The sequence below is a fragment of the Periplaneta americana genome, chromosome 5, assembly GCF_040183065.1.
Source record: "Periplaneta americana isolate PAMFEO1 chromosome 5, P.americana_PAMFEO1_priV1, whole genome shotgun sequence".
Classification (NCBI taxonomy): Eukaryota; Metazoa; Arthropoda; class Insecta; order Blattodea; family Blattidae; genus Periplaneta; species Periplaneta americana.
In genome coordinates, this window is record NC_091121.1 from 55,416,531 (window position 1) to 55,439,366 (window position 22,836).

Here is a 22,836-nt window from a genome sequence, read left to right on the forward strand (position 1 = left end):
TTACATCAGAAGGCACTTCTCCCTTTTCATAGATAATGCCGTTTCATTCAACGTCGCAATAAATATATAAATTTGTTTGCTGGTATCAAAGTAGGTAGAGTATTCTGGTGTAAAGCTCTGAGTCGCAGTGCCATAAATCACTCACTGAGGCAGCAAAAAACTAGCAGAAATCTAACCATTTTCGATCAGTTGGCATTTGCTGGAAAGCATTTTGACAGCTTCTGTAATTCGAAGCAGCGATTTTGTACTATAATGAATAAATTATTTCACAGCTTTTTAACCGGCCATCAGTAAAAGCAAATCAACAAAAGTTGTCTGGCCACTGGCCGCGTTTGAAAGTGACGATGAAACAGAGACTATTTACGTGGTAAATTAAATTTGTTTCAGAAAAAATACCAGTTACAGAAGTGGTCACTGATATTTAATGTGACCTTTTTTGAAAATTGCATTGCATTACTCGTTTCATTTCTCTTTATTTTTTTGTTTATAATTCCGGATCCTAGTGGTCAACCTCACTTGAGGACGGATGATTTTAAATAAATCTTAGTAGTAATGCGACATTCGAGGAATCTAGTCACAATTTCTGTTAATACGGTGACGTCAACCAAGCTCTCAACGCCACACAAGTGATAAGAGCCGCATTGTTTCGTACATAGTGGTATTTATTTATCAAACAGTATCTGTTATGATGTACCTTCACATTGCTGTATTTAGGTTACACCACAGTCTAGTACAGGGACATCATTTTATTTTTACTTCAATTTTTATTGTACCTGAGTTTTTGATTGTACTTCACTCCCACCCCTTCTACTAATGAAGTTTAACCGTCCTCCACACAGATCCAAGACCGCATATACAGTCATAGTAGCCTTACCGTCACAGTACGTTCCAAAAATATGTTCGCGTTTTCCAATGACCAAAGAGCTTTCAATATTGCATCATTTTCGCAAAGGTACTGTCGTCCATTTGCCTACGTCGCATTCCGGTTTTCCCCACCAGCTTCTATTCGCCTCTCTGTAAAGGCTAGTGGCTGGACTGTCTTACTCTTTTCTGAGAACATTAATTTCTGTTAGGAATTGGACATCTACGTAATATTATACCCATAAAACTGTATAAAATAACTTAAATAAAAGGGCTTCGTTAAGTAATTCACGTGATTTCCCTCCTTTCTATGATCCTGCGACATAACCACTTGGACGGACAGTAGATAGCATGTCTGAGTAATTTTATCTTTTCGGATCGAGCAGAAGTGAAGATTGAATTTACAGTACCTACGTAAGGTACTCTTTTACAGAGTAAGTACAGAATTATTTCAACAGAGTTACTAGTACGAAGGAAGAAACTGGTAATTGGAATTACACACATTAGAACTGAAGACTGTATCGAAATGAACCGCCACCATTTTAAAAAACGTGTTTAAATATCCATATTATGATTATTTTTCAATCTAACTTCATTCTTTATATTGTACGCTAATGTGCTGTATACAGTATAATATACACTGCATAATGAATACGTCCGCATGGAAAGCTCAGTTCGTGAGTGAAAACACTCACTGTTAATAGTGTACTGTATTCTGATTAAACAAAAACCTAATGAAAATGATCTAACTCAAAAGCGTGATATTTCCTAGTTTACGTAAATGGATTAACTACTTTTCTTCCCTCATATACCTAGTAAAGAGATTTGTTTGTATTTTACGCCATCGAACTCCAGTCGTGGAAGGGAGTAGCAACCGTCGATATAAAGGTATAGCCAGGTTAATATCAGAAATGTTAGTAAAAATAAAATGAGGTCCCTGTATATACAGTCACGAAGCTCAATACGTAGTAAATATGCATCCATAGATAGTTGCTAACCACTAGGATCGCTAATATCGCCTCATTACAGACAATGCGAAATAGTACCGGCACAATCAATTGTTCCTAGCACCCTCAAAACTCAAGCTTCGTGACCGTAGGTATATACTAGACTATGGTTACACCATAACTTACGTTTTTCTACCATTTCATTTCTATTTCCTCTCGTATTCTACAATATATCTCCTCTTTTACTATCATTACATTAGGTCTAATCAAATTAGCTCTAGTCTATGGTGATGGGATGTTAGCCCTTCGCCCAACCCCTAAGCTGGAGGACCACCCCTCATCGGCTGTCCGCGACTACTTATTCTATATATTCACATCTACCATCCATATCTGGAAGTCGTCTCCTCGATCCGATCCGTCTATATATTTTTTATCCCTTAGTGATACAATGTTAAAAGTTGTCATTACCTACTTACTTACTCACTTACTTACTTACTTACTTACTTACTTACTTACTGGCTTTTAAAGAGCCCGGAGGTTCATTGCAGTCCTCACATAAGCCCGCCGTAGGTCCCTATCCTGAGCAAGATCAATCCAGTCCCTATCATCATATCCCACCTCCCTCAAATCCATTTCAATATTATCCTCCCATCTACGTCCCGGCCTCCCCAAAGGTCTTTTCCCCTCTGGCCTCCCAATTAACACTCTATATGCATTTCTGAATTCGCCCATACTTGCTACATGCCCTGCCCATCTCAAACGTCTGGATTTAATGTTCCTAATTATGTCAGGTGAAGAATACAATGCGTGCAGTTCTGTGTTGTGTAACTTTCTCCATTCTCCTGTAACTTCATCCCTCTTAGCCCCAAATATTTTCCTAAGCACCTTATTCTCAAACACTCTTAACCTATGTTCCTCTCTCAAAGTGAGAGTCAAAGTTTCACAACCATAAAGAACAATCGGTAATATAACTTTTTTTTATAAATTCTAACTTTCAGATTTTTTTGACAGCAGACTGGATGATAAAATCTTCTCAACCGAATAATAACAGGCATTTCCCATATTTATTATGTGTTTAGTTTCCTCCCAAGTTTCATTTATACGTGTTACTGTTGCTCCCAGATATTTGAACTTTTCCACCTCCTCAAAGGACAAATTTCCAACTTTTATATTTCCATTTCGTACAATATTCTCGTCAAAAGACATAATCATATACTTTGTCTTTCAGGGATTTACTTCCAAACCTGTCTCTTTACTTGCTTCAAGTGAAATTCCCGTGTTTTCCCTAATCGTTTGTGGATTTTCTCCTAACATATTCACCTCACCCGCATAGACAAGAAGCTGATGTAACTCGTTCAATTCCGAACTCTCTCTGTTATCCTGGACTTTCCTAATGGCATACTCTAGAGCAAAGTTGAAAAGTAAAGGTGATAGTGCATCTCCTTGCTTTAGCCCACAGTGAATTGGAAACGCATCTGACAGAAGCTGTCATTAAGATGTATTAATGTTTCATTTGACAAATTGTTGTGGCTAGATAATATAAAAATTACTAAAAAATATTTTGATTTCAATTTTAATAAATCGCCGCTGTTTGTTCTTGATTCGAAATAGGGACCTATTAATTTTAGTATAATTTTTTCAGTGTATCACGTGCGTCATTTCCAGATTAATAGAATCGTAGATCTATGAACAAACCCGTCCAATATTTTAGGAAAATGACTGTGCATAGATTGATGTTACGCAAAAAATCACATTTTGGAATGCATGGTATGCTGAAAATGTCTCTCTATTGGAATAACAGTAAAATTTCTCTATAATTTGCATTGTTAGAAGGTAAAGAAATAAAGAGGAAAATTTGAACAATTGAGACGACAACTTCTGAAGCGAGCACACGAGTTGACTTGACTGTACCCTATGAATCTTGTGCGAGTGTATCAAGAGTGTAATTTGCATTAGCGGGAGTTATGCAGTGCCAGGTCGATAAGATTGCGGCCCAAACAGTCCGACGTGAGAGTGAATTAATTAGCAAATGAATGGGTTAATGATCCAGCAGCCATGCACTGCCATTCGGACCGCAGGAATGCTTTGTTCGTCAAACTGCGCACACATGAATGACGGCCAATTCGTTTCCTTGACAACGTACGATTCAAGTTAATAATTGAAAGCAACCTGTCCACATGCCTCGCATATCAGCGAGGCCAGCACTGTGACGTCACACCTCGTCCCTTTCAGGTTGGTTTCCGATGTAAACATTTCCTTTCGCATAAATTCACGTGACCTATTGTCTGCTAAATAATATTTGATTGTTGTTCTCAGTTAGGTACAAATCAATGCTGGATTATTCACGGGAGATTTCGCTTGGATTTTCTCTGTTGCTGGTGGAGTATAGAAAAGTCGCATCGTTTCGAAGGGTAATGTTTTCGCCTTCATACGAATTTAAGGATTTAAGATAGGTAAAGGAGTAAGGAAGTGCAAACAAAAAGGTGTGAATTGTAATAAGTGAACTAGATGAAGAATCTGATCTAGTCGCAGGTATTAGATGCGATCAAAAAATTGTGAGGATTCGATCAGTAAAGGCTGGTTCACAATAAATCGGGAACGGAAACGTCAACGAGAACGAGAAGGGAAATAATGTTAAATGTACTTATATGTGAGCATTCACAATAGTTAATTGTGAATGCTCACATTTAAATACATTTATTTTAATAATATTTCCGTTCTCGTTCTCGTTGTCATTTCCGTTCCCGGTTTATTATGAACCAGCCTTTAGTGTTATGAAGTTTAACCGAGAACAAGAGAGAGGAAAAATTAGTTAAGGAAATGATTAATTGAATTAACGAATGAGAAGAAAAATAGTAAAGGTAGTTAGGGTAAAATGAAGTAGAAATATTAAGTAAACAATATTGAGTGTTCATTTAGTAGACAGAGGAAGAATATGGGAAGTGGAGTAGGCAGAAATTGAGTGCGAGTAGGGGGAGATCATTAAAAGCTGACAAGAAAGTGGAAAAGTGCGAAGTGAATTGAACAAGTTATAGCAACGAAGTATTACGAACATTCGAGCATTGGAACACTAAATAAGATAATAGGGTAATGTAGATGAAAAAGTAGATAATTAGTGAATATTAGTCAGAGATAAAAATATTTTGAAGATAAACAGAAAATTAGGGATAATAATAATGAAAGATAGAAATGTTAGTAGAGGAGGATTGAATAGATTGTAGCCGAGAATATTTCTAAACAAAAGTAATGTAGACCATATTGAATAGTTATCGGGAATGGAATAGAGAAAAGATAAAGAAATCGAAGAGTTTAAAGTACTGAATGTCATAACGGGTAGGGGAAGAAAATAGTAGTTTGAAGTAGAGTTTAAATGTATGGATTGGATGATAGGAGGAAATTAGATGAGAGGTAACATATAGTAGAATATGTGATTGAATGTAATCAAATGTAATGATGGACCGTATACAGAAATGTGAGGAAAACCACTAGGCCTACAAGAAAGCCGTATGATGATAATAAATATGAATATAAGGGTTTCGTTGCATATTGCTAACTTAAAGTGACTGATCAACGGACAATAGGGGTGAGTTTTTTAGTCGATTATGTAACGACGCTGTATCAGTTACTAGGTTACTTAGCGCGATGAACTTGGTGATAGTGAAATAGTATTTGGCGAGATGAGGACGAGGTTACCTGTCATTTGACTTACAATTTGGAAGACTTCGGAAAAAAAATAATAATTTAATCAGTCCAAACTGGAATCGAACCTATACCTGAGCACAACTCCCGATCAGTATACCAGTCGTCATTTAACAACGCTGTATCAACTACTAAATTATTTGGCGTCAATGGAAAGGAGTAACTAACTTCTAAGTGATTATTGAAGTGAAATTCTTGCAGTATACGAGTCTAACGTTGTGAAACAAAATTCTGTGTCACTAATACTAGATTGTATTTGTTGCTATGTTTTCGCGTAAATGAAGTTGATGTTTGCTGATCCGACCAATTTACAAAGAGAATCATAAATCAGTGTGAGTGGGGCTGCTTCAGGTTAGCGTAACTTCTGTGTAGTGTTGTGGCATTACAGGCACAGTCCAAAGCTTTGAGTGAAATATGTTATTGTGAATTCTCCTTCGGACGATAAAAGGGAGTAATTATGTTAAAGAAATTGTTTCAAGTGTCAGAATACTATTACCGTATTTTTAATCACTCATTATCGTATTGGGCCAGAATAACTTGCAATTCATTTTTAATATCGTTTTCTGATATTTGCGTTAGACTAACGATTTCTGTTAATCAGAGTGCCTTTCAATTATTGTAAAAATAATCAGAATTTGCAAATTCCACAAGCACTGTCTTTGTTGTACGTCCTACAGTGTGATCGAGAAGTCCTTCCGCTCCTCCGTTAGTTTAGTTACCCAGGAGAAAATTGGCACTCACACATTCATTTCGGTTTTACACCCTTCAGTCCAGACTTGAATTCTCGTGCCTAGCGGATTCTGGGCTACACAAGCACTACAGAGGGACTTCTCGATCTTACTGTAGATATTATTGTAATAGGCAGGGCTGTTAGAGTCTAACTGGGCGGAAAAGGAGGCCTGCTTTACTTATTTTTGCCAGTTTAAATAAATTATTAATAAATAAATAAATTATTATTATTATTATTATTATCATTATCATCAACATCATTATTAGTTAACCCTTTGCAGCATAATGGTTGTTCAGAAGAACCACAGTTTTCTTCCTTCCTCTACAATTATAGCACAGATGTTCCACCATGCAACCACCTCTTGAGGATACATAGAGGTTCCATCTGTGGTCAACGTGCAAAGTGGCACTGTGTCTGAACGATAAAAATGGTTTTTAAATTGTATCATCAAAAGTAATGAATGAATGAATGAATGGTATATCTGAACTACAAAAAGAACAACATTAATAAATTATACATTTGTAAAACTATAGTAAATATATCATTATGCTAAATTGGTATATTATATAAAAATCATTACTGTGATAAGCTTATAGTGGTCTCTCAGAGCGACCATAATTTTTTTGAAATTGTGTGCGGCGTTAAAATTTTGAAGATAAAAAAGATCGAAACTTTGTTATGGTCCATGATATGAAAAACATAAAAATTTACATGTTGTTTTCATTTTTTGGCTTACTATGCTGCGAAGGGTTAAGGTAATATATTATTTATTTTTGTCTCCTAATTAGTATTCAGAATTATATTATTTTTATTATAAATCCAACAGAAAAGTGTCATTATACTCTAATGATAATCAACAATACGCGTACCATTTTTTTAAACAATGCAGGCAATTTGATACTGTTACAGAAAGTTAAAAACATAATAAAAAAAATTATTATCACATTATACACTACCAATGTTGTGTATTTTTCAAATACCACAAATCATTAATTTAAATAACATAAAACGCTAAAAAATTTAAAGTAATAATGCCACATTCGGATAGCAACACTGCTCGGAACCAATGAAAATTTTCAACAATACCAATATAAAAATACCACGACTGCAAACTGAGAACCATGTTCAAAGTTCAAACGTCGCTACTTGCAATCTGCGCGCAGCATAAGAAGTAGCGATCAGCGAGTTCGGTAGACGCTACTTTGTCAGTTACACACTTATTCACACGTAGCACTATTGAGTTGAGCAGTATTTTTACTGCAGTGCTGCAAAAGTAGTGACGTGTGATCACATGTTAACCCTCACACCTGACGATAAGTATAAACAGTAGTTCCAAAAATGTAGTGATAGCATTGGCTTCATATTAAACAGTAACTATATAGGGAGTAAACGATAAAAACTGCTCATACATATCTATCTACTGAAGAAAATGACGTGAAATTTAATTATTCTTATACTTTTATTTTTAATAATTTGTAAAATACCATGTCTTTAAGATTGAATGCAGTTTAAATATTTGTTTACATTTCGACTGAACGTGAATGCCTTTGCCAATGACCTTGCGCCCAACACATACACAACAAAGTAACAAACGACTGCTTCAGCGTACGTATCGGGAAAAGTAAAATAATGACTTATCTGCTCTCTTTTCCGAAAAAGTTGGGGATAAATCGCAATATAGCGAAAGCCAGTAGGGGAAGTTATCCCCACCCACATGAAATGTGCATTCGACACAACACTCACCTATCACGTAGGGTGTCCGGTGAGCTAGTAGGGGAAAAGTGGAAGGGGTCGTGGGCGGAGCTTCTACATTCGCTATATTGCGATTTGCCCAAAACTCACAAAACATTTTTTTCTGGGTAAACTTTGACAGTTATGCCCTACCATCAAAATTTTTGGCAGTTTATATCGTTTGCATTCTGTATATAGGCGGATGTATTTTGCATATAGGTATGCGCAGAAACCGTGATCGCCCTCGTACTTGACAGTTAATGTAAATAGACGGACGTGTTTTGCGTGTTGCAGACTAGTCCTGATGGCAATGTGACGACAAGTACACTGACATTCTCGCCCCAGGTGGACGACTCGGGCAAGGCGCTCACCTGCCGTGCGGAGAACAAGCACATCAGCGGCAGTGCGCAGGAAGACACTTGGACCCTCAACGTTCACTGTGAGTACAACAAATTCCACCGCTTACTTTTGAATCTTGTAATTCATACAGAGTTGTTATTGGTTCGGTTTACCGAAAAACGGTGTGTAGAACTGCCCGGTCGGCGCTCGTCTACTGTCCGCCAGTCACTCTGCTCCACGATTCCTCTTCACGTTGAACGCACCATGCTTGTTGTGCAATTGTATGATTGTTGTGAGTGCAGTTTCGTATGAGATATGATAAAAAAATGGCTCGCTGTTTAACTCTAGAAGAAAGTGTGTTTCTATGCAAGACATATTAATTATAAGTGTGGATAAGTACGTTATCTTCCGTTATAAATACTTTATTCGGAAAAATTGAGTAACATAAATAAAATGGAGAAGATAATAAATAAAATTAATTATCTTAAAATTATTATTTGTGTAGGATAAAGGTATCTAATTCCGTAATACTCCTAATCCCATGATAAAATTTCAATTGACTGCCATGGAGTTGTGGTCTCTGACTTTTAAGTTTTTGAAATATCTAATAGATGCCAGGAGATGTTTTCTTTTCAATTCTATTGACTACCCACCTTTTGAATAGAAGCAGTCGACTGCAGAAGTCTTTGTTCAGTGAAAGGTAGTTGACCAGAAAGTTTTTCTTTCTCTTGTGACCGCTCCTGAAGAAACATTTTATATTTGAGATAAGAATTAATATTGAATTATAAAAATGATGTAGATTATAGTCAGCTGAATCAATGTCTGTGATTATTTAAACATTATGAGACAACAATAATGTTACAGGAGCTTTCCCATTTTCGGATTTATTTTCATATTTCTCTTTCCTGGCTCACTCTACCGGTGATGCCAACGCTAAACTGTGAAAATTAATGTCTATGAAAGAAAATAGTTCGTGGAAATAATAATAGAAATAAGTTATAGACATCAATTATAATTATAATAAAATAATAGTGCATATATTTAACTTAATTACTGCTGTTGTTAGGAATATAAATAATGAGAAATAATTGTGTTATAATTGAATTTATTAAAATTTAATTTTGTATTGAATTTAACTTTCAGTTTATTTGTTCATAATATATTAATAGGCCTATGTAATATGTATTCATGTAGTTACACAAGTATTTTCTATGAAATATGTCACTTAGGGCCTTTTCTATGTTGTAATTTCTTTCTTAATCCATATTAAAACAATATACCATGACTTTAAAGTGTTTTTCCAAATACACGTTTGTTTTCTGAGCAGTTAATGAGGTTTATTTTAATATCACGGAATTAGGAAACCATTATCACGGAATTTGGATCCCTGTCACGTATTTAGGAGCCACTGTATAACAATGAAGAATCATATATATAAAACTTGTGAAACTGTTGACACTGAATGTTGTAAAAACTGTAGCTAAAGGTCCAAATAACGTCATTTAGGTGTTATTTGAAAATTTTTATTATAATTTTGGCATAAATATAGATTTTATTAAATATGTTACGGAACTAGGCAACCTTACCCTAAATACTTTATTTGGAAAAATTAAGTAACGAAATAAAATTGAGAAGATAATAAATAAAATAAATTATCTTAAAATTATTATTTGTGTACTCTATCACCGACGAGGCAGGTTGTACACAAGTTAGAGAGTAAATTTCACAGCACCGTTCTGTGTTAAACAAAAAACGCCACAGAAACAGATCAGTTTCAACAGAAGCTAGATTAGATGATATTAGATTAGATTAGATTAGATTTATTTATTTAACCTGGTAGAGATAAGGCCGTCAGGCCTTCTCTGCCCCTCTACCAGGGGATTACAACTATAACATGAACAATAAGATTACAATTAATATTAAATTTACAATTACAATTACAATAAAAATTAAAGTACGACAAGAATACCTGATTAATGAAAGCTAGACATTTTATCATAGAAGTTAAGAACAAAGAATATTTTTGTATTTACTAAATTACAAATTAAACCTACAATAACAAAATTCTATAGTGATGAAATTACCGGATATTGAGATATTTTGTGGTAGATTAAAAGAACTATTTACAAGAAACCATGTCTGAACGAGTCTCAATTACTGACCAAGTGCCTAGTAAGTTTGCGTTTGAATTGAATTTTATTTCGACAGTCCCTGATGCTAGCAGGTAGCGAGTTCCAGATTCTTGGCAGGGCTATTGTGAAAGAGGATGAGTATGAAGAGGTGCGATGGGATGGTATTGTTAGTATTGTTTCATGGCGAGAGCGTGTGTTCAGATTGTGGTGGGAAGAAAGGTAAGTGAAGCGAGACGACAGGTACGAAGGAATAGAAGAGTTCAAGATTTCGAAGAGAAAGAGAAGTGAATGTAAATTTCTTTTCTTATCTAGTTTAAGCCAACCTATTGCTTCCAGGGATGGGGTAATATGATCATATTTACGAACATTGCTTACAAAACGTACACACAAATTATGAGCACGTTGAAGTTTCATTTTGTTGTCGCTGGAAAGGTCAGTCAGTAAAATGTCAGCATAGTCAAAATAGGGAAATGCAAGTGTCTGCACAAGGGACTTTTTTAAGCAAGAGGGAAGATGAACATTTATCCTTTTTAGCACATGAATAATAGAATATACTTTTCTGCAGGTTTCTGTGATTTGCATGTCCCAGTTGAGATTATTATCCATGTGAATGCCAAGATTTTTTACCGAAGAACTGAAAGGGATATGCACTGTACTTACTTTAACGGGGGAAATGTCGAGGTGCTTTACAGCGTCGGTTTGCCGTTTGTGTCCTAATATGATTGCTTGTGTCTTTCCAGGATTGATATTAAGATGGAATTTCTTTGTCCATGTCACAATCGAGTCAATGTCTTCGTTCAATTTATCTATAGCGTCATTTATTCGATCTAAGCGGGAAGAGATGTAGCATTGAAGGTCGTCAGCATACAAGTGATAGTTACAATGCCTTACATGAGATGTAATATCACTGACATATATTGTGAACAACAATGGTCCGAGTACCGAACCCTGTGGTATACCTGATGTTATGTTAAGCCAGGAAGAGCTTCGATTCCCGGATACAACACATTGTTGTCTTTCCCGTAAGTAGGATTCGAACCAACTCACAGCAGTCTCTGACAAATGCAGATTTCTCAATTTATGGGTGAGCAGGTCGAAATTTACAGAGTTGAAAGCTTTGCTAAGGTCAAGAAGTGTTAGTATTGTTACTTTATTAGAGTCGATTGCTTCACGAATGTCTTCGGTCACTTTAAGTAGAGCAGTGCTTGTGTTGTGTCCAGCTCTGAAACCTGACTGATACTTGTCGAATAGTTTGTGTTCGTTCATGTAGTTAGTAATTTGTCTGTGTACGATTCTTTCCAGTGCTTTTGATATGGCTGGCAGGATACTGATTGGTCTATAGTCGTTCGGGTCGGTGGGAACTTTGACTTTTGGAAGAGGAAGAACGAAAGCTTTCTTCCATATTTTAGGGAAAGTTGAAGTGATTAAGGAACTATTGAATATGTGTGCAATTGTAGGTATTGCTATGTCTTGTATTTTCTGTATGAGTAATATGCTAATGTTGTCTGGCCCTTGGGCTTTTGTCTTGATGCGTCGGATGGCTTTCATTACGTCAATGGGAGTGACGTCGGTAAAATAGAATTTGTCTCGAGTTGGGGGGGGGGGGTTCTGTTCTCGAACAACATGACTTTTATCTGTGAGCTACTATGAAAAAGAGGATCAGTCTAATCCACATAAACTTCAGGAACTGAAAGATGATAACAATGAGTAAAAATTACAAGAATTTCAGTGGAAGTAACCGGAAGAGTCTACTAGAACATATTTAAGCGATATTCCTCTTGAATGTGACAAGAGAGTCGACATTTTCAGCATCTATTATAATGTAAGTGTGTTGTAGTTTAATTGCGCTGTTACGGTATTAATTCTGGCGGCCGCAACCGCAGTCCTCGCCGAGGATCCGCGCGCCAGTACATCGGTAACGCAAACTGATAACAACCCTGTAGTTGAAAATTAGATTCGCAAGTGTCATTAGGAAAGATATGAAAAATACAAATCTTTCTTGGTCACTTTTGAGTAGGTTGATAGCAAATTTATAAAAAAAAAAAAATTCATCAATTCCAATGTCTGAAAGTCACCTTTAATTTTAGTGTTGCGTGAAAATTTGTAGTGTTCTCTTGAAAGAATGTGGTGATAAATCAGTGCCAGTATTGAAGGGAGTCCATGCAAGTATGCACTACCAATTTTCTCAGCAGATATCTGGAAAGAAATTACTGAGTTCAAGTCAAGTCAGGTGTGATTTGATTTGATTCTCTAAATCTGATTTCACACTCTTTTTACCATCAAGAAGTCATTGACAAGGGAAAATGTGAGAAGTTACATCTATCGACGTGAAGACGATGCTTCCATAGTCGAAATGTTTTCAAGACGACTTTAATAACTTGATATGAAGTTGCAAGATTGAAGTCTTTGTCTAGTGGCTGTAGTTTAAGGGTGTTTAACGCTTTATAAGATCAGATATGTAGAACTGATATAAAACCTAAATCTCGTTACTCAAAAGAAACAGTTCCACTCCCATCTTCGCTTTATACCACATTTCACTAGCAGTAATTCTACTTTCGTTATTCTTTCTTAAAATCCAAACTTCACTGCCATAACAAAGTACCGGTTTTACTAGGGTTTTTTTTTTTTTTTTTTTTTTTGTAGATGACACCGCATATCTTCTTGGACTAAGGAAAGTTCCATTACATTGTTAATGATGCCCATGGTTTTATTACATTTTAAAATGTTTGTAGCAATATATAAATTTCTTAAAAATGATGGTTTAAAGCCAAGATAATTGATTTCATTAACTCTTTCTAACATTTCATCTTTATACAGATCTTACTTAGTAGTAGTTCTTTGTCACTGAAAAGCAATTATTTTAGTTTGGAATGGAATGGAATAAATTTAACTGAGGGGGGCACGGATGGCCCAGCACTGCAACCTATTGAGATCTATTGCACTAACCTTCGATATGGAATGAGTTGCGTGTCACAGATTCCCTACGCGCACCGACCTAACCACATGACTCCCTTAACGACCGATCCCTACAGTCAACAGAAAACCATATACCATTCGTACTTTAGCAACTTTCCTCAAGGCTCTCCTGTCGATCCGAGGCGAAACTCCTCCCCCGAGTAGGTCCGCCTCAGGTACTCGTTGCAGAAGCCATCCAACATCGCTGAACTACATTCCACGGAGCCGGTCGAGAGAGCCAGTAGCTTCAGGAGGCCGCCTGTAGAGTGATTTGAAAAGCCAAAAACGCGGTGATGAAAGGATGATGGGGGAGGAAAGGAAGTGGCGGAGATGAGTGGGGATCCAATCGCCTGATAAAATTACCTGATATTCAACCATAGGAGTGAGGGAAAAACCTCACCCAGGCAACTCGTCCTGACCGGGAATCGAACTCGGGACCGCTGGGTTTGTAGTTATACTCGCTAACCCCTGAGCCACAACGGTGGACTTATTTTAGTTTTATCAGTGGAGATTTTCATGTAAAGTATGTAAGCAGTTAATTTTAAAATATACTTACTTACTGGCTTTTAAGGAACCCGGAGGTTCATTGCCGCCCTCACATAAGCCCGCCATTGGTCCCTATACTGAGTAAAATTAATCCAGTCTCTATCATCATATCCCACCTCCCTCAAATCCATTTAATATTATCTTCCCATCTACATCTCGGCCTCCCCAAAGGTCTTTTTCCGTCAGGCCTCCCAACTAACACTCTTTATTTCCTTAAATTTTGTCCGTATTTATTGGAGAGTCTCACTGAGCAGTGATAACTGATATCTGCCCTAGTAGCTTTCAGATCACATACAGACATACCGATACCACATGGTCTTTTATTTCGTATTTAACTGCGTCATTCACCCAACCGTCCACATCATTGAGCGACGAGCCAAACCTGTAGTCCTCTTCACAGCTGTGAGCGTTGCCCTCGGTGCGAACTAAGGGAGGCGAATTATAGCACCAGCGAATAGGGATTATAAAGAATGGACACTTCGCGTCGGTACCTAAATATATAAGACATAATTAATACATCTAGGTACATTATGTACCCAAATAAAATAAATTGGATCTATAAAATAATAAATCCGTCATTAATTGTAATGTCTAGACTCTAGAGTTCCTTTATAATGAGAGTTGAGACGTTGACCCCAACAATTAAAATATGTAATGATTTGATAGCAGTGAAAATGAAAAAACAAAACTCTTATGAGAAGTAAAACCAAATACCTATATTATATTATATACAAATATTAAACGAATTTGATACATAATTTTATAATATATAGTATTTTATAATATAATTTATTATATCCGAAATATAAAAAAAATATTATTACTACTAGTTTTTCATTGAGAAATAAGGAAAAGCTGTTAACTTGAATTTATTTCAAGCAAAGCGTTACTGGATTATGCAATAAGGTAGGCGATGTTTGGATCCTGTGTCTCAACTCTATACTCAATTATTATCTTAGCGTATGGTCGATTACACTAACCTCTAGCGCTTGAAAGTGGAACTAAACGCCGGCGCACAGAGAAACAAAACACAGGAAAATTCGCTCAGTGTCCATTCTTTATAATCCCTATTCGCTGATAGCACCGTGTGACAATGATGTTTATCAATGCAGCAGTAATGTAATACCAGTAGGCGAAACGCCAGTACCTCGCTAAAACCTACCGCCAATTTTCTTGCCGTAATGTGTTGTACCTACCCATAGTGCCTGAGTTAATGTTGCAATAACTCAGTTTCCCTTATCTCCCTCAAATTAAATTTATCGTTTTTGTCACCTTTTAAGACTAATAACAAAAATGTTGCTATTATTATTATTATTATTATTATTATTATTATTATTATTATTACTATTATTATTATTATTATTATAACATTATATTTCAAAACTGAACATTTTCTGCAGTAAAGATATTGAATGGAGGTAGAACGGTTAGGTCATTAATCATGATTAACTTGTAACCAAGTTTAATAAACTAGCAGTTTGCAGTATATTATCTTGTGTAACAATGTCTAGGAACTTGCGGCCATAAATCTGAGGCGAAGGACTTGGAATTCCTTAGCTGATTAAAATGCAAATCTGGGCACGCGTAATGGTTGTTTATTTGAGAATTGGCTCCACATTTTACGAGCCCATGAATCTCCCTTCTGCACTTTGCGTGACCCAAGTTCCCCCATCAACTCAGACTCCACATTATACAAAATTCATATATAATAATAGCGGTTGGGAGAGAGAGAGAGAAGGGAGGGGTTAATTTAATTATCCAGCTCAGCCTTCAAGTTCTTTTGTCTTGACAAGACAGTTCTAGGAATTATGTATCATAATAAAACTTGCTGGCGCATCAACTAAGCAAAGGGATTTAAATAACCGCGGTACAAACACGGGCTGTGCTGTGCGAGCTTAGTTCACAGCCATAGTCTGCTCAAGGGGAAAGACGAAACGATATTTACGCATTTCAACATGGTTCGCACACAAAGTTTCAGGATATGTTCGTGACCATACGAATTTTAGAATATATTCAAATTTATATGTTATTCCCTAAGAACAATGTAAAATTAAATGTTAATAATTAAATATTATTTTCAAAATTTAATCTTTTCACATTTTCGCAAAATACCAAAACTTTATACAGAGTGATTTATATAGAACTGACACATTTCTTTCTTTCTTTATTTCAAAACGAATGATGCTAGCCACAATTTGTTATACCTCAAATGTAGAGTATCTTTTGGAGATTACTAACCTCAATTGCAATGTTGAAAATTCTTTATTTATTCGGCTGGAAATTCACTTAATGACCAGTTTTTTAACGTCAAATTAAACAGGAATTTTATTCCCTGTCATGAGATGCGCAGATGTTTATTTTTTATTCTGTATATTTGTCATATTCTTTTAGAGATCCAGTTGTTTCCAATTTGTTTACCAAGTATTGTGTTTCTTTGGGGGGTGGGGATTACAAACACCAAATTCTCTGTGGTATGCACTTTGAGTAGCTGTAATTGAATTCCTAATCCAGTATTGCTTCACAAGGTAGAGCTTTTAATTTAATGTGTACTGCATTTTCAGTGACTAAAACAAAATGTCGGAAACAGCTGCCAACAATAAGGAATAAAGAATAAACATCTGCGCATCTCCTGACAGGGAATCAAAACTCCTGTTTAATTTGACGTTAAAAACTAGTCATTAAGTGAATTTGCAGCCGAATAAATAAAGAATTTTCAACATTTGCTATATAGGTTAGTAATCTCCCAAAGATACTTTACATTTGAGGCACAACAAACTGTGGCTAACATCATTCGTTTTGAAATAAAGAAAGAAAGAAAGAAAGAAAGAAAGAAAGAATGAAAGAAATGTGTTAGTTCTATATAAATCACTCTGTATATTTCACAATGAAGTAAGTTTTCTGCTAAGGATAATATAAATGTTTTGGTTCAATAACAACATGAACTATTACTTTCAAGCCTTACAATGTTATTCTTGTCTACTACATAATAACGTGGATCGTATACGCAGATACCAATGTTCAGCTGCTGTTCTTCTCATTTCCTGCCTATTCCACTACATATTAATTTTCAGACATTTATATGTACAACAAAAAATTCTTCTTTCTTGAATACACTCTTTTCACGCTTATATAATCATAATTATTTTAATTAATTTAAATAACTTAATACGCTACTTCATCAGTGAAAAACATATCTGCTTTGTCAATCTAATACATCCTGATCAGAGTGCTGCATTGGAGTTAAATCGCTCGCTTGAACTCGGTCGAGTGTCGCACCCTCGAGTGAGATACAATCGGTCGTGATACGCTCGTAATAAATAGAAGCACAGTACAAGGTCATCTCACCGACATGTCTTATCTTGTATGGAAGGCGACAGATAAGATACACATATGTTTTGCTCACACGGTAAAAATAAGGCTTTATTTTCTGCGTTTATGACAAACGTTTAATGGAACAGTCAATGGAACGTACCAAAACAGGAACATGAAGTTATAAATAAAATAGTATGAAAAACTTCGTTATACAGTTATTATTGCTAATTAATAATTATTCATTAGCAATAACTACATATATAATATGATAGGTCCATACATAGTGTTCAGCTTATATACTTCGACATTGTAGAAAGGTTTTACAAAATATCATTGATATAGCAGCAAATTAATAACAATATTAGTACAGAGATAACATCACAGAAAATGTAATAAAGCTAATAATCATGCTGCACAACTGGTACAGACGCAAATATTGATACACTAATTATTAGAGATTATTATTATTATTATTATTATTATTATTATTATTATTATTATTATTATTGTTATTATTATTACTAGAAAACTTGATACAGTTCTTGCATTGCATTGATTGTGTTCTCCGTTTATAATAATTACATTTACATCCAAGAACATCTATTAGATGTGGCAAAAACAAAATCACTCCTGTGTGGGGGAAAAAAAATTACCTACAACATTTATATTACATTTTAAAGCAAGTTTTGTAATTGTGCTATGGAGAGGTTAGTTAAACACTGCAGAGTTTTGAAATGATAAACGTCTATGATGTTACTACACAGTTCATCACTGTAACAGGAACGAATGTCTAACGCTCGGCTTATACCGTTCGAGGATTTATCGCTCGTGACAATTTTACTCATCATGCATGTGCGCTACCTATCGGATTATGCTATGAACTACTTGGCGCTCGAGCGAAAACGTCCGATGCAGACCTCTGATCCTGATATTATACTCGTTGTTCATTTCAAAGTGTGTCATGACGTCACTGTTGGTGAGTCAGCGATTTGAAGCGAGTTTCAGCTTTTATGTCAGAGAAGTTGCCTATTAATCAAGGCGTTCAACCTGAACTTAACGTGTACGGTATAACTTGAACGTCGTAGCAACAGATGGCGGTCTGTACGGTCTGTGTGCTACCATAACCTCTTTCGAACTGTGTTTTGCGCGGCCAAGTCGTACCCAGGGTATTTGTTATCATCGATTGCGTACGGCAACATTCCACAATACAAATCAAATGCTCCGTGTCCATGTTGACCGTCAAAGTTAATGTCAACAAATACTGTACGTAAGTAATTGTCTCAACTCTCTCCCCATATCCCGACAGTAAGAAAAAACTCATCTCAGTACGTGTTTTCAAACAGTTCACATTCCTGCCACTGCAGGCGTTACCGTATCGGTAAGTACTCTTCAGAATAAACGCCGTACTTGGTAGGCAACTTCTCTTGCATATAGGTTATACGCCTTTGCGGAGATGTAGGAAGATTGAATTCTCTAGGCTCATCGGCTAGCAGCCACATGACGACATACAGCGAGCCATGACACACTTTGAACTGAACACGCCGAACACCACGAAATGGTGACGTACTAAAATGCAACCTGCACACCACTCATTGCTGACGTGAGAGAGGAGTGGAGTGGGTATCTCTACAGGTATATTGCAATGAATGACAGTGCAGAGTAAGATCTCGCAACACAAGTTTCGGCGATCACTGCTATATGGTCTACTGCAGTGGTTCCCAAACTTTTCTAAGACGCGACCCACTATTGGGCGAGACTTCCCGGTAGACTTACTCCATTCGAAAAATACAAATCCTTGTAAAATCGAAAATAACGATGATTTTACTCAAAACCATTGGATACCACCCAAAAAAAAACGACAAAAATAGAAGAATATGATATAACAATGACACGAAATATTAAGCAAAGGTATTTATAGAGCTAAGTTAAAAAAAAAAAACTGACGGGGGATTCATCTTGCGTGAAACGTTTGTGCTTTTCGTGATATTTGTTATCAGCACGGCTGGAATTGTAAGGATGTTTGAGATCTGAGATAAAATATTCTTATTTATTTTCATTTCTCTTTTATATATCCCGCATTTTAATTTAACAGAGGCGAAGCCTTCTCGTGAACTACTTCATAATTGTTTCTATATTCTTTGAGGCCTAGTCTTGAGACAACAATGGAATTGATAGTTGAAAGGATTTAGTGTCATTATGACGCCAATGAATTTTTTTGAAATTTTAATAAAAAGTATGTCTTTACACAGAATTCAAATTCATTTGGAAATTAATACCGACTATTATTTTCGAATTATACTGTGTTAAATTATTTTCTCTTTATACTACCCGCGTTTATGACCCCATTTGTGTACAAATAATAACTTTTTATTAACTGATTGTATACCGTAGAAATGGGTAAAGTCAGTCAGTGGGTGTAAAATCGATGATTTTGGATTTTCTATTGAAAATTATATATTTTTTCAGTTAGTTGTTAAAATTTTGTTATGCTCGCTTCATTGCCTTACATTGTAAATGTAAGCGAGAGCGACAACAAAAAGCCTGCGAATGCTAACAATGGGAACACTGTGTGATTACCGGTGAAGTGAAAATTGTTATTCTCAACTTTTTCTTTTAAATGAAAACAAAGTCTTACGAACTCTAAATTATAGTTAGCAGTGAAAGGAGACAGGAAGTATACGTAAATACTTTTTGTTGAGATTGTATCCTGAAATAATAGTTTGCAGTTCGTAAATGTTGGTATTGAAAATTATTATTTTAAGGAAACTTGTATCTTTGTAGGGTTAAGTCGCTCATGCCACCGATCTACTCGAAACAGATAGGATCAGCAGGAAGAATAAATTGTTCACCGGAATACCTCCAACTAGCAGTTATAAACAGAAAAGTGTCATAGTATAGCTTATATTGATGGGATAGTGGGGAAAGAAGAAGACGAAATTATGGTGAATTTCTTGCGTAAGAGAAGCACTGCCAAAGGAACATATTTATACACCCCTCTGTACCTGACTATGGGAACAACGTAGTTTCTAAAGTGACATGAGGAGGGGAAGATTTCAAACAATATCTGATATAAACCTAAGCAATGTTGAATTGCATTTTAGATTATAATTGAAGGGTGTTATTTCAATGTAAATTTTGAATTCTTAAATCTCTATTTGTTGGTATGTGAAGTATTAAAATGTGTTTTTATGTTTTATAAGTTGGCAATCATAGTCACGATTGTACAGTGGAGACCTATAGGCCCAATTGTATCGAATAGTATGATCACAGTAACAGAAGATGCACTTTATATTGCTATAGGCATATATTGAAGATTATTATTGTTTTTACACCCCTTATAACAAATAAAATATATGTAATACACTTAATTTGTTTTTTTTAAACATAAACAGTGATCGACTGTACTCCGCAATATTTTAAAATCGATCTTAAACTAAAAATTCAATGGTGATCGACTTTAACCTATTTAAGCAGGTAATTTCGATCACAAGTCAAATTAAAAAAACAGTTTTTTATAGATTGTAATTCAATTCTTGTAACGTGTCTTCATAAGTGAAGGATATGACGACAAAGTGCTATTTTCTGAGGAACTTTGCTCCATTGCATAACCTCACATCATTAAAAAATTGCAAAATTTTGATCGACTTTACCCTCTTCTTCGGTATTTCCTAAAGTCTTGGTTTTTCTGAACCGACGCATGCGACGTGCGAGGTGCGAGGCCCGCCTCGCACAAATCTGGACTACACGAGAGATAGTGAGTGGTTTCTATAGCTGCGAGATGCGAGGCCTGCGCACTTCGTAACTGTAGAAACCACTCACTATCTCTCATGTAGTCCGGATTTGTGCGAGGCTGGCCTCGCACATTGCATGTGTCGCACAGTGGTATAGAATGCAAATTTAGCGGGACATATTAATAACTTTTCAGCTACCCAACAGATTTTTATGAAATTTTACACAGTAGTTACAGGTAGCATATATGAAGGGTCCAGTGCAAAAAATGTCTAAGTCCACTTTTTTCATTTTTGGGGTTTTAACACCCCTTAAGTGAACTTTACACGATCTTTTTTAATATGCTTTCAGTTTTGTTCCAAGTAGTACCATTCTCCCTATACACACAGTGCTTATGTTTGTGAAAGGCAGGTGTTTCTGTTCAAAAAATGCCTAACTCCTTTTCAGGAACAAGAAATGCCTAAGTCCAAAGTTTCATTATTTATTTACAATAGCTTAGTTCCACTGTAGCTGGTTTAAGTGTTCTGTTTTATATTTGATCTTATAATTTCTTTAACTAAGTTAATTAATTTTTTTGGAACATGTAATATGACTTTTAAAATTTATCCTTCGGGACTATAGGACAATACTGTAATAGTTTGTTAAAGATGATTGTTCTAGTGTGTTTAAAAAATTCAAAGTACCTTGTTAAAGTAAATGTATATAATGACGTACGGTATCTAAATATTTAAGATTAACCTAACAAATGATGAGATTTCTTCAGGGAGCAAATATCAACCACCGAAAGAAATGCTGAAGTCAAATGGCAAGAAGAGGAAACATAATCAGGGAGGATGGGTACGGAACAAGAAGAAGGAACGTCTTGTAAGTGCAAAATTTATATATCAACATGAAATACCAAATTTCAGATGTAACTGTCAAAGCAGAGCTCAGTCCTGAAAAGCAGAAAAGTATATTTGACAAGTTCAACAACCTATATTCCCACAATAAACAAAATATACATTTTCAAGTGTGTACTCGTAATGTAAACGTTAAGTGTAAGAGAAGGAATACAGATCTAGATGACAGAAATGACAGACGTGTTTCCAAGTATGCCGTAATAGTTCGAGATGATACAGAGTTAATTATGTGTCAGAAGACATTCCTAGCTATACACGGTACAGAACGACAAAGATTGAGGGCTAAAGTTCAGCACCCGGAAAAAGATATCCTTTATTGTAGATGGAAGCACTATAATAATGTGAATCGAACACCTCAGAACACCATGCAAAAAGCTAGGGAATTTACAGACAATCTTCCAGCTAGGGAATCTCATAACCGATCTGAGAACAAACATCTTAAATATCTAAGTTCAGACCTTAACTTAGTTGAACTTCATAGAATATATCCCCAAACTTTAGGAGCGGAATATCCTATATCTTATGATATTTCAGGATGATTTTTGACGAGAGTTTTAATAATATTTCATTTGGTCTTCCTAGAAACGATATTTTCAATATTTGTACGAAATTTGAAGTTGATATATGAGCTGCTGAAATTGAGAAAAGTCAGTATGTTTTGAATATAAACAAACAAAAGCAAGAGCTGCATCACAGACAAGCTGAGGTTTTCTTAAAAAAACTAAAGACAGTAAAAATGATCCAAAGAGCTTAACTCTATGCATGGATTACTAAAAAGTGTCTTGCACTTCCTATATGGATACATAATTTGGGTATCCATAATATGGTACTTCGTATGTGTATTTATATTCAGAACACTTCGCTCAAAAAGGTCCAAATGAAGTTATTTCATACCTTGATGACTACCTACCTCAACCACAACAAAAAATATTTAAAAATGCTGAAAATATTCGTGG

The 22,836-nt window shown here is 35.6% G+C and overlaps 1 protein-coding gene across 1 annotated transcript in view; it reads left to right on the forward strand.

Moving 5' to 3' along the window:
• Positions 1–22,836, forward strand: part of LOC138700413 (neural cell adhesion molecule 2-like) — a 300,957-nt gene that overhangs the window by 96,568 nt on the left and 181,553 nt on the right. The window contains exon 3 of the mRNA XM_069827031.1: positions 8,263–8,407. Within this exon, the coding sequence (XP_069683132.1) occupies positions 8,263–8,407 (145 nt within the window). The remainder of the gene's footprint in view (positions 1–8,262; positions 8,408–22,836) is intronic.